This window comes from Hakea prostrata, chromosome 5 (genome assembly GCF_041222555.1).
Source record: "Hakea prostrata isolate BN-2017 chromosome 5, UWA_Hpros_2, whole genome shotgun sequence".
NCBI lineage: Eukaryota > Viridiplantae > Streptophyta > Magnoliopsida > Proteales > Proteaceae > Hakea > Hakea prostrata.
Window position 1 is genome coordinate 46,787,735 of NC_142604.1, and position 13,658 is coordinate 46,801,392.

At 39.0% G+C, this 13,658-nt stretch overlaps 2 protein-coding genes across 2 annotated transcripts in view; both read right to left on the reverse strand.

The window, feature by feature from the left end:
- Positions 1–5,154: 5,154 nt before the first annotated feature.
- On the reverse strand, positions 5,155–6,822 carry LOC149016176 (glutathione transferase GST 23-like). Its single transcript, XM_089157298.1, has 2 exons — positions 5,960–6,822; positions 5,155–5,863 (listed from the first exon to the last, which is right to left on the reverse strand). Exons 1-2 carry the CDS (start codon positions 6,266–6,268, stop codon positions 5,501–5,503), a joined length of 672 nt encoding a protein of 223 aa, XP_089013424.1. The 5' UTR covers positions 6,269–6,822; the 3' UTR covers positions 5,155–5,500.
- A 276-nt stretch (positions 6,823–7,098) lies between these two features.
- LOC149016177 (kinesin-like protein KIN-14B) overlaps positions 7,099–13,658 on the reverse strand; it is a 100,990-nt gene continuing 94,430 nt past the window's right edge. The window contains exon 23 of the mRNA XM_089157296.1: positions 7,099–7,925. Coding sequence (XP_089013422.1) covers positions 7,473–7,925 — 453 coding nt within the window. The 3' untranslated portion in view covers positions 7,099–7,472. The remainder of the gene's footprint in view (positions 7,926–13,658) is intronic.

Below are 13,658 nucleotides of genomic sequence, written 5' to 3' on the forward strand. Positions count from 1 at the left end.
AATTCCTTGCAAATCCATCTTCTGGAACAGAGAATTCCTCGTCACCATCTCCTTCGTCACCGTCACCGCAAACACCATCTAATCAGAACTGGAAAATCCAATTCCATATCTCTTCTGTCGAGGCTCCTCTTTCTGTTCTAAGGCCAAGGAATTTGAACCACACGAATTTTTGCGTTTCAATTCACACGATCTCTCATCCATCGATGAACCAGAAGAAGAAGTAGATGACCTTGATATAAAAGTGGAAGTCGAAGAAGATGAAGATGATGATGTTAATGAAAACGGCGACACCGAAAAATCGGGATAAATTCGAGCTTGTTTCTTGAGTCACTATTGTGGTGTTGTGGATGCATCATCACGACGTTGCCGGAGGAAGCTGGAGACGGTGAATGGAGACGGTAAAGCAGAGGAGAGAGAACTAATTGGGATTTAGGGTTTTAAGTGTTGGTAAGGGCATTTTTGAAATTTAAAAAAAAAAACTGTGGGTTAATGGTTTTACAAACAGAATGGACTGGTGTGTTTGTGTTTTTTAAATATAAAATGGGGTGTCAGTGCTTTAAAGCCTCCATATTAGGGTGCCAATACAATTTGCTCAAAAAAAAATTAATTTATGTTTTGGACGTTTCCGTTCCGTTTTATACGATTTTAAAACTTCATAATTGTTAATTTGGTTTCCTGCTAAAAGTAACTTTTTTTTAGCTTCTTCTTTTCTCTCTCTCTCCTTCTCTCCTTCTCTCTTCATCTCTATGCCTGAAAACCAAACCCAGTAGTGAAGGAACCATATTTTTGTTTCCATCGACTACGTCTCTGTCTCTCTTCTCATGGCTGAGAACCGAAGCACTTGCAAAAAACCCATCTTCAATCCAACTCTGATTTGGTGTGTATAAAGTCTCACCTTAAAAAGAAAACTCTATTTTCTTTCTTCTTCTTTTTTATTTTTTATGTTGTGTTTTCTACAACTCTGTTTTTATGGGGAAGAATGGACTTCCATGGTTCTTTAATGTCACCATTTTTTCTGAGAGCAACAAACATATTTCAGAGAAAGTAAATAAGAAAATTGTTACAACGTTTTAAAATAAGAAAAAAATGAAGATTGAAAGATGGGTTTTCCGCGGATAGATAAATAGTCCACTGGAAGAGAGAAGGAGAGAGACAGAAAAAGAGCTAAAACAATAAGAATTTGTGTTTTAGCAGGAAAGCAAATCAGAAAATCTTGGTCCAAGTGGTAAGCAGCTTGGTCACCTTAAGCAAGGTTCTGGTATCCAAACCTTGTGAATGCAAAAAATCCCCGCTGGGAGACTCACCCACCACAACCAAGTGTGCGACCTGGGTCGAACATGGAAACCGAGATGAAAAAACAATTCTGTCACTACTGTTTTGATTTTCAGCCATAATATGAGATTTTCACTGCTGGGGATGAAGAGAGGAGAGACAGAGGAGAAGCAGATGAAACGAATGTAGGAACCAAATTAAAAAAATAGTAAAATAAGTTTCAAAATGAGAAACAATTGTGAAGTTTTAAAATCGTAGAAAACGGAAAACCAAATTAACAATTGTGTCAATGGTGATGAAAACACGAATCTGTCAATGGTGGTTTGATTTTCAGCCATGAAGAGAGAAGGAGATGGAGACGGAGACTGGAAGATGGGTTTTTTGCAGGTGCTCGGTTCTCAGCCATGAGAAGAGAGACAGAGAAGTAGTCGATGGAGACAAAAATATGGATTCAATTTGATTTTCAGGCATGAGAGATGAAGAGAGAAAGAGAGACGGAGAAGAAGAAGCTGAAGAAAAGTTACTTTTAGCAGGAAACCAAATTAATGAAGTTTTAAAATCGTAGAAAACGGAATGGAAACAGAACGTCCAAAACATAAATTAATTTTCTTTTGTCAGAAATAAGTGTTTAGCAGGAAGGCGTCCGGTGCTCCCCATCGGGGTCGCTGATCCAGATTCATCCAGTACTATCTTTCACTTCGCTCTTTGTAAGACCTGCAATCACAAGAGTTGTATTGGAAACTTACCCCCAAGCCAGAAAAGAAAGCTTATGCACCCACACCAAATGATTTTTTTCGCAAGTAGAAGTCAAAAAAAGTTGCCCTTAGGTTAAGATCTGATAAATTAACTGGGTTGGATTCAATTGTTCATTCCTTAGTTTATGATGAGAAGTATCTATGTTTTTCCACTTGGCGTTTATAGAAGCCATAGATATGATCATTAATCCAGTGATCCAGGCAAAGATTTGAATTTAAAGAACACTCTGCACAATTTTATTTGATGAGAATTTTACATTTTAGTCTATTAAATTACGGTTAAACTAGGTTGGTTCCTATTATCACTAGTGATCGAGCATGAATGAAATGTCATAATCTGGAAGGAAGAGAGGATCTTTTCTTTTTGGAAATTTTCAGAGCCATTATCTAAGTTACCCTTAAAATTATTGTCACTCTCTAAGTTATCTAATTTATCAATTAGAACTCTTATAAGGTAAAAATATATCAAAGTCACCCCTACCCAGTAAAAAATTATAATTAATTGCTATGTAAGCAATTTAAATATTTCGAAAAGATAAGAACAACCTTGAATGAAAAACTCAGCTCGACTTGTTTTTTGTCTTCCTCTATCATAAGTGACGACTTCCTCTCCCAACTAGAAATGCTCACCAACTTTGCAAGATATAATACACCACCACCACAACCCTAATGTCATTTTTTTCTGATTGAGGTGATGATAGTGGATTTGGGACTGATAACATGCATTTACCATTATTTATTTGATTTAATTCTCCATACTTATTTAATTGAAGAGAACTAATTGAGTATTTTTGTTTATTTTTCAGGAATAAAGTGATTTTGGATATTAGAGATAATATGGAGTAAAATTAGCAAATATATTAGATATGATGGATTTTAAATCATGACATTCAATCTTGCTGCCCAATAAATCATGAAAAATGAGATCTTAGCCAAATTGGAAACAGGTGGAGGTCTAAGGAACAAAATTGGTAATAAATCTGAAAATCGGGTAAACAGACCTACCTTCAGTATTTTGGGCATACATCTCTCGTATGAACTTGGATTGCGGTGATTGAAGATGCTATGGAACGATATTGAAAATATCTACAACTTCCCAGTTTTGAGTTTTTCTAAATTCAGAAAAAATAAAGGTCAAATCGACAGGTAAAAAGAAGGGATTCACTGTGTGCAGGAGACATAAAAGAGAAGCCAACCACAAAGAAGGGAAGATGGCGAACGTGGCTCTCATCTCTCTCATTGCTGAAGAAGAAGACCACATATCTCTCTCTCTCTCTCTCGCCCTATATTTCATCTTTATTTTTCTTCTGAACTTTGTGATAATGAGTAGGTAGGTCCTTTTCTTTGGAATGTAGATGAACCATGCTTATTAAATTAATTTGATTGTTCTATATCTTCTAGTTGATTGTGTTTGAGTTTGGCAAAAGATATTCTATAGCTCAGCAAACTAAGCATGACAAACTTCTGCGAAGGACGATAGTCTTGCAAAGATAGGGCACATCTAGGAAGACCATCCCTAATTTACTTTGAAGTGTAGAGTTATATTGGTTAGGGAAAAACATTGGGGATTCGAAATCCCAAAGATCTTCACATATTCATAGTTTAAGTTTTTGCATTAATTAATAGATTTAGTTTAAATTTAATTTTGTTGAATTCAATCTTAGTGACTTAGCCTTTTAGTTCCCCATAGTTCGACCCCGTACTTTCTGCTTGCTAGATTAGTATAGGATTTTATTTTTGATTGGTTAGCGACACGATCAGGGACCTAATATCCTTTGAGCCCTAGTCGGAACTAGTTTCCTTTTTGACAATGCAGTTGAGTATTTCTAAACAACTACTCCTCTTTTAGATTGAGTCCTAGTGAAATTCCTAAGTTTCTCTTCATTTGTTTGAGTTTAAACATGATTAGAATTGAGAGAAAGAGAATAAAATAAATAGACTAAGAAGAATGAAAAATGTCACCAAAAAAATTTGGATTGCTCCCCTTGCTCTCTATGTCTTTTTTAATGTAAACTTCCATGCAACGTAATAAGGAAAGGTAGATCAAGGAAAAATACATGGAGTCAAGGACACATCTCTTATGTCTAGATTCATTGTATTCAAGTTCATTGACGCATATGATTTTGAACCCAATCCCTGCATAAATTGTTTATTAATAATTTAATAAAAAAATTTAGTTTCCACATTGACCAGCATTGATGTTTTATGTGGAAAATGGAATACAATTTCTGGGTAATGAGGAACCTGATGATCCAGCAATTCTACCAGATTCCTCAAACGAACATGGATTGATTCTACCAGATTCTTAAATTATTGCTTAACTCTTCACACATTTACTTTGATCTTCATGCATTATGAAGTTTGATTAAGATGTTTAGTCCTGAATGGTGGTATACTTCGTTTATTTTCTCGTTATATTTTGTTCTTGCGTGTACAAATAATATGACCGGAGCTTAGTCTATTTTTTTCTCAACTCATGGAGAGTAGTTCTCTTGTACCTTGCTTCTGTTCTCAGTTTGCTCTAGTATCTTCCAGAGGAAGGTGACATCCGTTTGAAAGCTTAAAGGGTAAAAGTTGCTTGCTTCTGTTCTCAGTTTGCTCTATTGAATTGGTACCAGTGATATAATCTGGGTTAGGTTAACCGATGTCGTTTGGTATTGTGTTACTTGGTTAAACATATTTGAATTGGAATTCAGTTTTTGAGCAGTATGGTGTATCTCCAACCCAATATGGTAGGTACAATGGGTGTGCTTTGCCTAGTCTCATTCAGAGGTTAAGGTGAAGATGGAGAAGGCTACCATTAGCCCAGATGTGGCAGCATCAGCCACCTCTTAACCCTCATGTCTTTAGGACTTTCACATTCTTTTTACTGACTAGTCAGCAAGTAAAAAGAGAGCTTAGACACCAAATTAACAGTAATCGGTTCGCTCTTTGGGTACCAAAAGACGGGTAAGGGAGCATATGAAGTCTAATAGAGACATAAAACTAACGTTTTTACTTAGAAGGTCAAAATTTGAATTCCCAGGGCCGATGACAAAGTCTCGTCTATGTTAATTAAAGTCTTTCCTAAGGATGTAGTCATGGTGTACGCAAGCTGGCCTGAATGAACCTTAAATCCCCCTAATACTTTTACTTCTAGTAGTGTATTTTTTATTTTAATTTTTTTTTCTTCTGAAGGATAATATTTATTAACTTCTATTGATAGATGCTAATTGTTTTACTTATTAAAAATTACGTTAATAACAACATCATCTTGAATAAGTGTTTTCATTCATCCTGCGAACACTCCTACTTTGTTTTTCTGCTACTTTGTTACTCATAAGTGTTGAAAAAACTTCATTATTCTCATTTATTTGGTATTTATTCCAACTCTGGCAAATCACATATCTTTAACCCCCCTCCCCCCAAGCCCCCAAAACAAGAAAAAGAAGAAACACACACAAATCACATATAGCAGGAAATGGAAAACATTATCATGCTGATGGCAGTCTTGAAAGAATCTTCTCTCTGAGACCTCTGAAAAATACCAGCAATTCATCAGGATCTGGCAGGTTCTCTTTGATTACTGGGACTTCCTTGAAATTATTTATCCACGCATTCAGGCGAGGGAAGACATGGGGTTCTACAAACTTCATGCCCACAGTGTCTTCAATTACAGCCAACCAATGAGCAAGCCCTCCAAATGCCAAGTCAACCAATCCAATCTGGTCTCCACCAAAAAATTTCTTTTCTCCAAGACCGTGTTCCTCAATGGTTCTGAGCATTTCCAAACTCTCTTTTATAGCTTCCTCTTGTTCTTCCCCAGTTGTCCAAAAAACTTTCCAAATAACTAAGCCCTAGAAGAAAAGCAACAGTTCTCATTCACCATATAGCTTTAGGAAAATTTGTAAAATAGAACACGAATTCAGCATTTTTCTGAGATGATAGATTACCTTTTCATCCGCAAATTTAGCCCAAAACCGAGCACTAGCCCTTTCATAACGATCAGATGGGAGCAAGGGATTCCATGGCCACACCTCTTCTATGTATTCAAGGATGATTGTTGACTCTACAATTGGCTTTCCCTTGTGGATGAGCACTGGGATCTTCTTGTGAACTGGGTTGTACTGGAGAAGCATAGCACTCTTGTTGCTGAGATCCTCATTGACAAAATCATAACCTACGCCCTTCAGTTTTAGAGCCCAAACGACTTTGTAGCTAATTGGACTAGGCCAAGCTCCAAATAGCTTCACTTCTTCCATTTTAAGAACAGAGATGGCTGTGATCCTGAAAGGCCTGTTATCCCAAGAATGATTTTATAGAAATTAATGGAGTCTTCTTTCTTGAGCGCCAAGCTTCTTGTTTACATTCAATGAAATTTTATTCTTACTTTCTTCAACTTACTTGACCGAAACGGTTTCTAATATATTATGAAATGGTTGGTATTGACTTCTAATTTTTGATAAAATATGTGGGAGAACCTAGTCCAACTTCAGTTTTGTCACATACATAACTACTTCCTTGTTTTCCTTCGTTAATTTTTTTGGGTAGGAAAAATGAAAATATTGTTTGAAATTTTCTCTCTTTGTTGACCATCAGGGAACAGCGACAATGAGAAATGCCACAGCTTGGCACAAGCTTTCTATCTCTGTTGCTGGTGTCAACAGATTACTGGGAGCGGAAATACCTCAAGTATGGATAACAAGTCTTTGAATCTCAAGATCAAGGAATAGGTAAACCACAAGGACGCCACTGACTTCACCACAATTGGAACTATGTAAGCTTATCCAAGCTATTCATTACGTCAGAGGCCATGAAACAAAGAGAATGGCTCTGCAGAAGACTTCAAGGCTTCTGCTACTCCAAAGTTCTGAATGCAGCTGCTAGTGTTATCACTGTCTAAGTTTAAGATTGTCCCCACCTGATCGAAAGAGCAGAATTTTGAATGGTCCCCATTTGAAGCAGTCAGCTCTACCTATCAGATTCCCATAAAAACACAAGGCAAACTACCACCAAACCAATAAGATACATTATGCTACACACACTGCCAATAATAAATCATCGAGAAAATACTACTATACAATCCACTTTCTTTGAAAATTTTACTACAATGATGTGAACAGCCCCCTGATAAACATTGGATTACATGATACAACTGCTAGCTAAAAACCCCTCTCCCCCCTCGCCAAAACAACAAAGAAAAAGAAGTCGACAACATTGATGCGTGATACACCATGTAAACTAGCAGTACAATTAAGTGTTTCAAGTACAGTAATCTGGCCTTGCCAAGAACAGATAACCTGAATGCATGCCATCAAATTTTCACCATATTTAGACAACCGACCAAAAATTACACTAACAACTCCCTGATTCACCAGGATAACAGAGAACATCTGTATAGACAACTGCACCAAATTTCTCTGTTAAAAAGAAACGTATATCTTCAAATAGTCCACCTGTAGCACCTCATGACTTTACATCTTTCATTACTCCCTCTTTTTCAAGTTCACTGACTACATCTCTTAATGACGGAACCTTCATAGCTAAAGTCCTGTACAATCTAGAATACCGAGCTCGGCTTCCGTCTGCTGTCCTGGCAAGAGCAAGCAAACTTAGAGCCTCAGGGAGCTCAGCAAATACCTGTTTTATCTCCTCCAAGGTCATATTCGCCAGAACACTTGGCCTAGGAACAACCCGCACAATCTCACCACCTTTGGGGTCTTGCACTCGAGCATCAGCTTTGATGACCAGCTCAGAATTGGAGTTTGCCCCACATTTAATGATGAAGGGGGTAGTTGAGCCAGTGTTGAACTGCAGGACATTCCACTGTGATACATCGGTTTCCATCCCTGGCCCCCATTCTGCTGTTCGCTGGAGAGCATGCATTTCTTGAAGCTGGTTATCTTGTTCAGGAACAGACTGCAGGTATCCATGGGAGGGGAATTAACAAAAACCATTATGAATGGTCACCAAAATTAATTGATCTCAACAGAACTATGCATGCCATCACAACATAATAAACTCAGTCCAGATAAAGTAAAAACTAAAGCATTTATAAGACTAATGATCATAAATCCTAAACCTCCTCTTTAGCTAAATTTTTTCACTATCATTCTTAACTATGTAAAGTGCAGTCGAGCAATTTTTAAGTCTTGAATCTGTGTAACTAGAGCTTTTTATGATAATGAACCCAAAAAAAAAAAAAAAAAAGAGAGCTTTTTATTTTAACACCAAATAATAACTCCTCATGTATGTAACTATGGAAATTAGAAAAGAAAGAGTAACGGTGCCTCAGCCTCTCAAACTGGAAGGAAAAACTAATCATAGCCAACAATACGTTCATTTACTGGGAATGCTTTTAGCCCTGGAGTATTTCTAGAGGCCAACAAAATGACTTCAGAAAGTTGCTTCAGCCACAAGAGGACCAAATAATACTTGATGAAATTGTTCATATAAATAGCATCCATGTTATGGAAATATTACTAGAATACAACTGCCTTCATTTTGGTCTAGGACAAGCAAACTATCTCCCTAGCTAACTAATAACAAAAGATCTCATCACAAGAGTAACACTTTTAACCCTTTCCTGCAAAAGGGGAAACAAAGGCTGCAGGTTTCTACATCCACAATAGATACACTTCAATGAAGTTGAGAACAATCACATAAAAAGGTCCTCAACAACTCCTGTGGCATTGGGTCCATTAATCTACTCGTGTCATCTATATGCCTAGGATCCCAGTGGGACGGTACGCGGCTTATGGGTTGCTCATGCTTCCCAAACGTCACGCATTTTTGAGGTCATTAGTCAACTGCTCCCTGGACAGCAAAATAGGGGTGACTTCACATTCTTTCCTGACACGCCTATCAGCATTTGAATCAGCGACTACTAGTGATTCCAACTTCATGTTCCCAAGGCGCTCTTTCACATCATCAATAAAGACCAAATTCTACTAAGTTCTGCTAGCGTGATCCATAAAAGGATCAACATCTCATTATCACTGCCCATAAATAAGACATCACAAAGGCATAGAAAGGCCAGCCATATTTGCATTGTCCTCAATTGATGAAGCTAGTGAAGTGAGTACAGTGGTCATCGGTTTACATATGTAAGGATATAAAAGACCTCGTGTTTTGTCTTTCTCCTTCTATTTAATGTCAAAACAATTAGATTATGAACATTTTTGCATGATCACAGAGGCTAGATTTCATTTATCTTTTTTTTTTTTTTTTTTTTTTTTTTTTTAATAACTGCTGAATTTGGTTATATTTACTTGATTGTTCATTCTTTCTAGTGATATCAGGTGCTCCCTGAAGCCCTCATCCATTAGTATGATCTACAAGATTGTCACCCCATAGTTAATGGGTTTTTTGTCTTTCACTTATTTAGGGGAAGAGATGAAAATCATGGATAAATCCATCCAACAATACCATGTCTAGAACTATGCTTTTCTCATTTCACGGCGTCTAAATTTTTTTTTTTTTTTTGGTAGAGAAGCTGAGATGGTCTTTCATAATCAAATCTAATAGTGACTCTGAAAAGCTTCACATGCTCAGTTAATGGACACAGATTTGTTTAAGAAACATGTGATTTCAGTTATATTTAAAGTTGCTAATGTAACCCAGGGTTTGCATTAGACCTTCAGGATCTTCTTTCAAAGGAACCAGCACAAAACCAGGGTTTCAGGGTGCTTCAGCTAGGGCTTTTAGGGTCTCTAAGCCAGCTGTGATTGGTGAATCAGGTACGAAATTTCAATTAAAAACCAAGTTAGGGTTTGAAACAAGGTTCAGCGAGGGTTAGTTCAAGCTCTGCCCTTGCTGTTTCTGCAGACTAAGAACTTATTCTAATGGTTCTGGTGCATGGACAAGGTCTGAATTAGGCTCAGGTTTCAAGAGGTTTGATGTTGCTGAAATTCTGAAATTTCTGTTTCTCAGAATTTGGTTAACCTGTGGGACTGAATGGGAAAGGGAGGAAACTCTGACATGCACAGAACAGGGAGGGGCTCTCGCAAATGGCGGAGAAGGTGAGGGAAAGGATGCAATGGGTGATGGGGGAGCTTCAACTTACTTGGGGTTGCTGTGAAGTGTGTGTACTGCTATGAATGACTTGAATTAATGCTACTCGAATGCTTTGAAGAAGATGAATTGGTACTAGAATTTCTGAACTTTGAGAATTTCTCTCTAGCCTAGGCCGTAAGTGTTTCCTTCCCCATGGCCCAAGTTTCTGTTTAACTCAAATAATCTAATCTACGTTATTCAGAAATAATGACACTATTTATAGCCATTTACAAGTCAATTTGACTCAAATTGGAATTTCCTATCTAACAGGTATCCAACAACTTCTAATACAATTGGTGACCCAACTTAAATCTTTTGCTTCGAAAACTTTCATTTTCAGTTTACATTGGCCAAATTGTTGGTGCTGTCATCATAGTGATAAGAAGGGCATATAATGTTATGCTGTGGAGGTAGAAGGTGCAGAAGCAGAAGGCGAACTGACGCGAAGGCGGAGGTGGATATCTGAAGCGAACTGTGACAAGATCTTTCTCCTGTCTCCGGGCTGTTCGGATCTGCATTTTTCAGATCTGTAGAATCTTAGAAGCATCAAGCATCATTGCTGCAGCAGCTGCTGCTAGGCCTGCTTGTCTCCGCCGTCTGAAGCTCCTTGACTCCTGAATCTCAGACAAGCCAGGGTTCTAAGTAGAAGAAGAAGTTGAAGCCGGCAGTTGTCTTCTAGGTTCCGTCCAGCGTTTCTGGAGGCGGAGAGATGCTGGCAGTCCTCCTCCGTGCGTCTCTCCGCCTCCTTCCCCTCTCTCTTCCTCTCTTTCTTCTCTCACTTTTCTCCTTGTTTGGCCTTTCCAGAGGAGGAGCAACGCTGGCAGTAATCGGCTGTGTCTTTCCACCTCCTCCTTCTCCTCCCTCTTCTCTTGCTCTTCTCTTCCCTCACCCCCCTCCACGTCTCCTCTCTTCTTTGCTGATATTTGATCGAGCTCTCTAATCTGAGCTCCGTGCTCCTCCCTTTTACCTGTTTTGCAGAGGATAGATCGAGCTTGATCTCAGATTTGAGATCAGCTCTCTTCCCTCTAATTCTTCTCCTCCCTTTGCTTCTCCTCTTCTCTCTATTCTCTCCTGAGGTTGGATGAACCTGTTCTTCCCTTTGAGTCTCCACTTCTCCTTCTGTTTCTGCAATCCAAACTCCCTCTCCCCCTCCTCTCTTCTCCCTCTGTCCTCTGTTCGAAAAAAAATAAAATTTGAGCGTGTTTGGGTCTGTTTCAGGTTCATTTGTGTTTGTTGAGGGTTCCGGTCTCTTTGGCTCCTTAGGCATCGGGGGAAGTCCTGAGGGGTATCTTTGATGTGCTCTCCAAATCGGGTTCAATCTCAAATTCGAACTCATATCCGCTCTCTATTTCTTCTCCTATATCCCTTTCTGTTTTGAGCTCGGCTTATCATCGTTGAGGGTTCTTTCCTCTTTGGCCTCTCCAGTGTTGGGGCATGCTTGAGAGCCTCAGTTGTTGATCTCTCCGTATCAAATTCGACCTCAGATTCATATTCTTCTTCTCACTTTGTTTCTCCTTCTCTTCCCTTCCTGTTTCAGGGGTTCGCTCCAATTTGACGAGGGTTTCATTGACGGCTTCTTTGGCTTTGGGGGAAAGCCATGTGAGCTATCGTTTTTGAACTCTCCATTTTGTTTCGAGTCTTATTAGCTCTCTTCGTTCAATTTCTCAATCTTGTGATACTGCAATCCCTTGCGTCCCTTGCCTCTATGGTGCTGCTGGGTTGGTCCTTGTGCTTTGTTAATAGGAAGGCTTCCCATAGTTCCGATGGATCGGGAGACTGCGTCGGTTCAGCTGGGCCCCTTTGATCCACTTCCATGGTTGTTTCTAGTCTAGATATGGATCACTTATGCTGTGTAACGAGTTTGCTATTATTGTTGCCCTTAAATTGTTGCTTGGCTCATTGTCTTTTAGTTTGCTTCTTTGTTCGACCTTGGGCCTCTTATGCTTGTGTATCTAGTTTGCTTTAATTGTTGCTCTTAGGTAGTTGCTAGGCTCATTGCCTCTTAGGTTAATTGCTTGTTAGTTGAGGCCTTTTTTCTCGCTTTGTCCGGGCTTGTTGCTTGTGCTATTGTATTTTCTTCTCTTTGGTAATGAATTATTGAAGATGAGGTTTCCCAAAGAATTAAAATAGGGAGGATGAAGTGGAGAGGTGCGTCCGGGGTCTTATGTGATCGGCGTATTCCATTAAAGCTTAAAGGAAAATTTTATAGGACCGTTGTTCGACCAGCTATGATGTACGGTGCAGAGTGTTGGGCTGTTAAAAAGAATCATATAGATAAACTCAGTGTAGCATAAATGAGGATGCTAAGATGGATGAGTGGCAAAACTAGGATGGATAAGATAAGAAACGATCATATTAGAGTTGGGCTGGGAGTTGCTCCCATAAGTGATAAGCTTAGAGAAAGTCGTTTGAGGTGGCACGGCCACGTTCATCGGAGACCTATAAATGCTCCTGTACGGAGAAGTGATATAATCCATATTGAAGGAACTAGAAGAGCTAGGGGTAGACCTAAGATAACCTTAGGAGAAGTGGTGAGAAAGGATATGTATAGCTTAGGCCTTGTATCTAGCATGGCCTCGAACATAACTGATTGGAGGGCAAGAATCCATGTAGCCAGAACTGATTGGAGGGCAAGAATCCATATAGCCGACCCCATTTAGTTGGGACAAGGCTTATTGTTGTTGTTGTTGGTAATGAATTATTTAATCATCAAAAAAAAAAAAAAAAAAAAAAAAAACCAGAGCAACTTCTAATACTTACAAACACTTACTAAATTAGGACTCACTAAAACCCAGTGTTAGGAGACAAGAGATTAACCCCAAATAGAACAAACTCTAAAGATTAGATCCCCTTTCTAGATAAGGAATTTTATCCACAATTAACTAACCCAACATAATTTTTAAAAGACAGACTCTCAAACTACTAACTCAAATAGAAAAATAAAAGTAGATCCATAGCCCTTAGATCAAGGGGATTCAGTCAAAACCCATATTGAGCCCCAGGAGGGGGCTTGAAAAATGACCAAAATACCCCTAGAATTACAGGGCCAACTTTTAAGTACCTTTTTTTGGTCTGTTTTCTGGCGCCAATTCTACGAGGCCCAACCCGGTTACGTCAGCTCTCCCCTTCTTGTAAACATTTATCCCTTGATGAATGTGCTTGTCATGTGCCTTTGAGTCAACTCCCTAGAGGGCTTGTAAGTGGACTCAAACTCTCATCTTGCAGCAGGAAGTCATCGATGCGTGACTGCTTGCACCTTTCCTCGAAAGTACTGTGGTGAAATTGGACTGGGGGCAATGTGATCTTAAATCCTAGGGGCCTAACCGTTAGGAGCCCTAGGAGGAGGGATGAAGTTGATGGCCATGCCTTTAGAGCCCCTTTCTATCAGCTCTTTAATCATCATTGTTGTGATAGCCCATAGGATGTTTATAGTATCTTGCCCAAGAAAGAAAGTGAAACCCAAGGGAGGTCCAATCTCACATGGGAGTGACGCTGGTATAGACCTGATATTTGTGGGCAGCAATGTTCATCCTATATTGTAAAGAACCCCTGGAGGAGTGGGTGCCTCGACTCCCTCCTTAGTGCTCTTTTTAACAC